The following is an 8327-nucleotide window of genomic DNA, read 5'->3' as shown; positions in this document are numbered from 1 at the left end:
TGGTGCATGATATATATATATATATATATATAATCTCTCTCTCTCTCCACTCCTTTTCTTGCAAGATCCTCTCTCTGTTGTCTCTTAGGGTGTGAAAGCTTGACTTTAATTATCATCTTTTTGTGTCATTATATCAGCTTTGATTGAGTTTTGATGTGCATGTCCAGAAAAAGTTGATAAAGCAACAAGGCACTAATTGCTGTAAAGAAATGAAAAGAATATTGGGATTTTCTTGCTTTCTAGTGCAAATCAGATCTCTTTCAATCAGGAATATCAAAACTGTACTGTTGCTGCATAAAATTTCCCAGGAACACATCATCACCTTTTGCATGTATGATTCCATATTATTTTCAACACTAAAATGGGGTGTTGGGATTGTGGGTTGCATGTATGTCCCACAAGTTAATCTACTTTAGTCAATTCTGAAAGGCAGGCCGTAGGTAACTGCATCAAATCTAGCCATTAGATATCATGAAATGTCATTATCAACTAATTATCTTGTTGACAAATTATTAATGCAGGCCGTAGCCTATCCATGCAGCTGGAGGCTTAAGGCCTCGGTAAAGTTCACCGATTTGAATATCGTCGGCCGATCGCAAATTTATTGCGTTGGGCCGTAGCACAATAACCATGGCTAGCAAGCGGCACGAAGGTATCCAATAATAATAAAAAAAAAACCTCCAGAAAACAGGAAAATAGAATAAATTGTGAAATAACATGACATTGACAGTAGGAACAAGTCATAAACTTATTAAAGACCATAATAATTAAACATGTGCTTTCTGATACTACGAGGACTTAGCTATAAAGAACTTTAACTTTCTTCTCTTTCATCTTATACTAGTTAGTTGTCTGTGTATTGTAGTGAAAAGCTAGTCAGTAGTTTTATTAAACATGATTTTATAGTTAATATGATAACCCATTAATCTAGGCTTTGACTCAGATTGAGTTTCAAAGTCAACCAATTAAAAGTTAATCTAATGTGATCCAGTCAACTTTAACTTAATAAGTTTACTTTTAACTTAGTTAGTCTAGTAAAAAATAGCTTCAACTTTTTAGAAAAACATTTAAAAAATAATCTCTATTTAGCGTTTTTTATAAGAAAAACATTGAAGTGATAGATCGACTAAGTTCCAACAATGTTAACTCTCTCAACTTATGACCTAGATCATGAACCGGGCTTGACCGAGTTTAATAACTGTATTTTTAAAATTTATATTTTATATAATTGTATGATAATAAAAATATACATGCGCATTAAAGAAAATAAATAAAATTATTAAGAAAAAATGTGTTTTTCATCAAAATTGTTTGCCTCGTGTATTTTTTTTATTTTGACAACAAAACCGTTTTTTATTGGCAACATAGTTCATTGGATAAAAAGAGACATCAATGAAGTAAAACAATTATGGAAAACTATAAAAATTTGAACTAGAAAGGAAAATATGTATATTTTTAATAAAAAAAATATAATTTTCCTATTCACACATTTCTTTTTTATTTTCAAGAAAATAAGTTTTTTTTAATGAGAAACATTATTTTCAAAGCAAAAGGTTATTATGATCATGAAAGCAAGCATTAGTTAAAAAATTAAAAACCACGAATTGATCATCTCTCCGCAACAATACGAAGTATGAGAATAATAAATTTGAGAAAACTTTATAAAAGAAATTATAATAAGAAGTTAAAGAAATAGATATGTTATTCTTATTTAATATAAATGAGAAAATTATTTTAAAAATCCTACATATTAAGGTAATACATAATTAACCATAAAGTAATCTATAATATCATCATAAAAAAAAAACTCTAATCGTCTTAAAAATAATTGCATTATGTTTTATTAGTAGCATATATTTTGCATAAAAGGCAACAACAATTAAAATAAAAGTTTATTAAAAACTTCAATCATTTGAAATAAGTAGGAAAATATATCTCTTTAATCTAAATTTTATTTTCTTATTAATGCATCTCTTTATTGTTTTAACAAAAATATATTTTTTAATCAAAAATATATTTTTTAATTGTATGCATTTTTTAAAAATAGATATTAATCATGATCTCGAAAGCAAGTTATATTAAAAAGAAGTATCATAATAACATGTCAATAATTTGTATATGATTGAAGATAAAAAAAAATAATGTTATAAAATCATATCAAAAAATAAAAATAAAAATTTTATTTTCATTAAATATCCACGAGGAAGTGTTTTTCCATATCAGGAATATAATAATTGAAATTAACATTCTCATAAAAAAAGTTTAATATTATTTAAGAACTATGATAAAATGACCAATAATTTAAACATAATGTTAAAGTATTTTATTTATAACACATTTCAATCAAAGTCTAAAATAAACATTTTGGAAGAAAAAAAAACATAGAAAGAGGCCTAACACCTAGGCTAAAAAAATTAGGACTTGTGCGTCTGACCCAAAAAATAAAAAGTTTGGCATGCAAGGGTCTGTCGCATAGACAGGCCATAGACTTGGCCTTTTTTTTTTGTTTTTGTTTAAGGGCGAATCACACATTTCATGCTAGCACGGGTTCAGCAACTAGAAAGGTGGCTAAAAAGTTGGGTCAAGATTTTTTTAGTCTAAAAATCTGTTTTTTCATATATTTTCATCAAAAACATCTAATAAACATCATCAATAATCAATTTATAACCTTAAAACATCTTTGATATACATTTTTAGTGTGATGAAAGCTAAAAAAAAACACCTAGAATGAACTTTTCTTATCAAGATAAGCTTTTTAAATAGCCGGAATGTGAACAACCAACCACTTTCTCTCTACTCTCAAATTTAAACAATTAAAACATAAAATTAAAGACTAAAAAGCGAAATCCTAAAAAACTAGAAACCAAAATTAAAAAGGAAAATAAATTAAAGGACCGAGTGAACAATTCACGCCTCATGAACAACTAACTAAGTTAAAAAAAAAAAAAATAGGTTTGTCTCTTTCTACCCGTTTAAAATGTGTTACTTGTTAATCCTTAGAGGTGTAGTTTAATTGATCAGGTCTTGAGTTTGTTCTTTAGAGGTCACCAGTTCGAGTCTCACAAGCCTTAAGGCCACTAGAGACTTACATGGTCGTTAACTTTAGGGCTCATGAAATTAGTCGAGGTGCGCGCAAGTTGGTCCGGACACCCATGTTAATCTAAAAAAAAAATTTGATACCTATTAATTGTTTTAACTGATTGTATCAAACACTATTTTATAAAATTGAGCTTAAATTTAGTACTATTGCATATACAAAATAGCAAGTGATTCCAAAATTATCAAGTTTAAAATCGTGTTAAAATAATATGTAATAATGAAATTTTTTAAAAAAAGTACTTAAACAAATAATGGAGCAGAGGCCAACATAAAATTAAGAGAGAGAGAGATGAACCGAAGCAGTGAACAGTGAAAATGGCTCCCATTCTACCGTAAAAGAAACAGTGAAAATCTCTGCACTTTTATTTTATTATAATTATTTCTCTTTATCAAAAAAAGTCTTGAAGAATCAAGACAAAGAGGGAGAGTACAACCAAAAGAAGTTTCATGGTAATAATGGCGATGGGTCGATAAATCAGCACTGAATTTCTTCAAACTGTGGGCTACCCTTTACTTTTGAGTTCCATTCCCCCAATCATTCATTCTTCATCAATCTTGTCCACACCACTACTTCCAAATCCATTACTCCTTTTATTTTTTTCTTTTTAATATGAATATCATATATCTTAATTAATTTTATGAATTTTAAAATTAATATTCATATAAATTTTCAATAATCCTAAAAAATTTTGAATTTGTAATTATTAAAAAACAAATTTAAAATCTCAGAGTTGATAACAAGACGTACTTCATTTCCCATGGGATTGATTTATTTTAATATATATATATATATATATATATATATATATATATATATATATAAAGAAATTAAAATTGCCCGCACGATATTTCTCCTTTTACTGTGGAAGATAGTGCTCCTGTCCACGAAAGTAGAGCTCATAGAGGCTAGCACAGAGGGGGAGAGGGAAATGGCAAGTGGAGAAGTAGTGGAGAGAGCTGAGTGTGGGCACTGTGGTACGCGGGAAGAGAGCGCCATGGAATACGCCGGTTGGTTTCAGGAGAGGTTTGGTGGGTGTGGTCTTTGTGAGGAAGCAATCAAGGATGAACAAGCAAAGGCTTGGAGTAGGAGTTGAAGTTGCTTCGAGGGTTCATGCCACCTTTAGAGAGACTGAAAGTGCTGGCCCTCCCATTCACATGGCTCAATCCATTGTCCAACTCCTCGAGAAGATCATGTCCTCCACTTCTTCTTCACCCCACTAAGGTGCCTTTGCCATGATTCTAGCTTTGATGGTGCTTGTGAGAATGCTGAAGGGAGAGTTGACTAATATAAGCTTGTTATTCTCGCCTGTAAATTAGCTAAGCTTCATGCTCCTTCGTGATTTGGATATGATAGCAGCTCAGTTATTTAACAGATTCCTGCTTATATTCGTAAGATTTAAGGTCTTACTTTGCATTACTAGATTTTCCAGAGCTAAGATCTAAAACAATCTAAAGCCTACAAGATGGTGAAACAATTCAGGAACAAACTCAAGAAATTAGGATTTTTAACAGAAAATTTGGATTGAAAAGTGCTAAATCCTTAGTATTGATGACTAAGTGTGTTTGTTCTTCGCATGATTGTTGGGTGAATGAAAAGATTCCAATTGACATTTCCAAATTAATGTATATTACATATAATTAAGACAACATTGCAATGGAAAGCATGGTTTGAAATTGCGTTCTAAACAATGTTTTATAAAAATTTTATTTATTTATTTTTATTTGAAATTAATTTATTTTTTATGTTTTAGATTGTATGTCAAAAATAATATTTTAAAAAATATATTATTTTAATATATTTTCAAATAAAAAATACTTTAAAAAACAACCATTACCACAATTTAAAAAAAAAACCAACTTAGATATAATAAATCCATATATACATGCATACATATCAAAGAATACATCAACAGTGAACAAAGAAACTACAATCACAAGACACTACTATCTTCTTTACAGCACCGTGTCTGAACTTCGTATTTACTCAATTCTAAGAACAGCAATCTCTTGTACACACACCAATCATGTCCATAAAATTGCATTTACATGCTGTCATTTGTACAAGCACCAAGCATCTTCAACTACTGGTTGGGCCCCAAGAGAGCGAGAAGGAAAGCTCTGTAATGACCTGAAGTTTCTGAGTGAACGGCATCGTTCAATGTCTTTCTGTACTTCTTCAGATATTCAGCTTTTATATATTGCATGTCAATCTCAGTCCTTGTCACAATTACCCTTATAAGGGCAGTGTCATTGGTTCCCAGGCCTTTCATCGCCTTGCGCAGCAACTGCAAAGTTTTATGAAATGATAGGATTTATCATTGACTTCAACATAAATAACAATATCAGGTAAATAAATGAACTGAACAATATCACAAGAGATGGGGTTCAATCCTGATTTCACCCAGATGCAGGGAGGGTCACCCCCATAGCATCCTCCAACTATTGAAATATATTAGGGGAAAAAAGAAGGAAAAAGGAAAATTCAAGTGCATGTCCTTCCTAAGGTTTTGATTGCTCAAAAGCCTGGTGTAAAAATGATAATTAGTTAAGATGACAACAGCTGTGGGATACCAAAAATAGTTATGTGATGCATTATGTGAGATGATCAGGCCATAGATGGCCAACTCATGAGCTTGCTTATAAGTCCACTGTTACTCGATATCAGAAGATGCTGACTTGTTGGACAAAATCAATTTCGATCTGTTTCAACTTCAATATTCACAATTTTCTTCCTTTCTACATGATCTCTATGTTGCGATGATTTTTTTAAAACACTTAAGGCTGAACTGCTGAAATGTTATTCACTGAAAACACCAAAAGAGTGTGTACCCCATGTATGAAACAAGCTACATTCCTGTCATCTACACATCGTTATAGTTTACCACATCAAATAAACAATTTAATGAAACCATAATATTTAATGTGCCTTCACAACATGGATACATGGATTGCCTGCATCCCATACTTCACCTCATGGACGAAAAAAAAAAAGTTTTCACGGGAACCAGATGAAGCAGAGAAAACCAAATCAAAGAGGTTAAAAATTTGGAAGGATACCTTGACAAAGTACTTTGCCGGATTCTCTGAGCATTGTAAAATTGTCTTCAAAGCATGCTCAAAATGTCCTGAAGTTTCCTTCTTTATAGCCTGAAATTGTTCCAAATGAATTTGCCTCACAGAATAACCACAAGATGAAAGAGAGGCAAGAGAACATTAAGAAAGTTTACCTTTTTCAGAGAGTTTCCATACATGTTGTGATAGGCAGAATCAACAGCAGCCAAATGTGCTGCACTTCGTTCACTGAATACGCGGATGAAAGTCATCTCATCAGTTCCCAATCTCTTCTCACCTGCTTTATAAAGAGCCTTTGCATCCTTCTCAACCATATTTCTGTCAACTTCACGGCCTTCATAACGAGGCGTGCTTACATATGCTAGCAGGAGCTAAATCAAGTATATTATGATAACACATCAGGAATTTCAGTTTCCTTTAATGAATATTGAATAAAAAGGCTGACATATATTCTGGGTGGAAAAAAAGAAAAGGTGGTGGATGGGGAAGGTCATACTAGAAATCCCAATTAACAGCATAAAAACAGAGTGGACACAATTCTATAACAAGGGCGAATGCTGTTTTAGCAAAAAATCCCAAATTATTCAGTGAAACTCCAATATTGTAAGTAGAAAGAAATCTAACGGTTGGTAAGTCCAACTGAACTTTTCCATGCTTAAAGCAGCAGCCACACTATTCCCAAATCTTAGAAAGGCGAGCAGGGACAAATTGTTCAGTAATAGACATCTGTTTTTGAGATTCAAGGTTCATTTTACTTTTTATGGGCATAAAACTATACAGGATCATCTCACAAAATTTTACATCGTGACAATAGGCAAATGCTACATAAGGTTTTGTAGCCGATTAAAATATCGTGCGATCAGAATGAAGCTGGCCTTCAACAAATAGACTTATATATATATATCTAAACCGCGTAGAAAAACTAGAACCCCAAATTGCTACAGAAAAAATTAACTGCTCCCAGATGGACTTTATTGTCGATCAATGCTTTTGCATGAACAAGGAAACAAAGGCAAACCTATCATGTCCGAAATCTTTGTAGATGTGATGCCTGACAATACAGGAGCTAAGAATACTACCCAATCAAAGCAACAAAGATTTACCAACCATCAAGCACATCTTTTTAGAAAGAATGGATTGCTAAAGTTTACCTTTTTATGGTCTCCAGATGCCCGTAATTCAATATCATGCTCAAGATGAACCCCAAATTTTGCATAGTAATGCTGTTTAAATACTTGTATCTGGGATGACGTGCGAGAACAAATTACTTCAGTTGCAGTTTCCAGATTCAATATATCTGCTATAAGTGCCTGCCTGACAATAATTGCATCACGACCAGGTAGATCATGCATCCACAACAGAACTGCTGTCTGAAATGCAAAAGGAACAGATACATGAGATGTCTGGTTTTCTGATATAAAAAAAAAGGTAGAAATACGAGACATGGTACCTCCAATTTGCCAGTAAGCTCCGAAGTCAAGCGTTTAAGAAGATCCTCAGCGTACAAAGCTCTGTACTCATGTTGGATGAGAGCACGCTGAGCTGCATCTCGATGAGCCAGGATACTGATCACGGCAGATGTGTCAGTTCCAAATCCTGGAAGGATAAACAAAACAAAAACAAAACAGATTGAAGTAATATCATTTATTTATATTTCTTCAAACTTTCTTAATGATCAACAAACATATCTAAGTAAACAAATACCCTTAAAAGCACGGTAGAGATGCATTGCATCATCTCTAGGGGATGAAAGCAGTGGCGGAACAATCAAAGTTGACATTTTTTAAAACAGAAAAGGGGACGACAGGTTGGGTTGCAGTTTAATCAATTTCAAGGTCGCCGGAGTTGCTACTATGGACGACCTGTTGTCCATTTATCTTGCGCGGACTACGGGTTGTCCTCTGATTTTATTTTTTATTTTTTTTAATTTTAGAAATGTCCGGGTCAGACTTTTCTGGCTAGCGTGTGCACACGGGTTGAGGCCGCACATCTGGGCGGCTGCCCGACTCAGAGTTTTTTTTCAAACTTGTACGTTGGAAAAAAAATATTTACCGAGCGGAAAAAAAAAACATTTATAAACAAGCATAGTTTAATTAGGTGTACACGTTTTATCTGCGCTCCTTGAGATATGCATGCTAAGAAAAAATAACTTTTTT

At 32.6% G+C, this 8327-nt stretch overlaps 1 protein-coding gene across 1 annotated transcript; it reads right to left on the bottom strand.

Annotated features, from left to right (window-relative positions):
- Positions 1-4939: 4939 nt before the first annotated feature.
- On the bottom strand, positions 4940-8051 carry LOC7485180 (annexin D5). Its single transcript, XM_002318275.4, has 6 exons — positions 7876-8051; positions 7622-7767; positions 7323-7541; positions 6327-6542; positions 6157-6246; positions 4940-5384 (listed from the first exon to the last, which is right to left on the bottom strand). The coding sequence occupies exons 1-6, from the start codon at positions 7949-7951 to the stop codon at positions 5181-5183; spliced, it is 951 nt and encodes a 316-aa protein (XP_002318311.1). The 5' UTR covers positions 7952-8051; the 3' UTR covers positions 4940-5180.
- Between the last annotated feature and the right edge of the window lie 276 nt (positions 8052-8327).

This window comes from Populus trichocarpa, chromosome 12 (assembly GCF_000002775.5).
Source record: "Populus trichocarpa isolate Nisqually-1 chromosome 12, P.trichocarpa_v4.1, whole genome shotgun sequence".
NCBI lineage: Eukaryota > Viridiplantae > Streptophyta > Magnoliopsida > Malpighiales > Salicaceae > Populus > Populus trichocarpa.
This window is presented reverse-complemented; position numbering and strand designations above follow the sequence as displayed.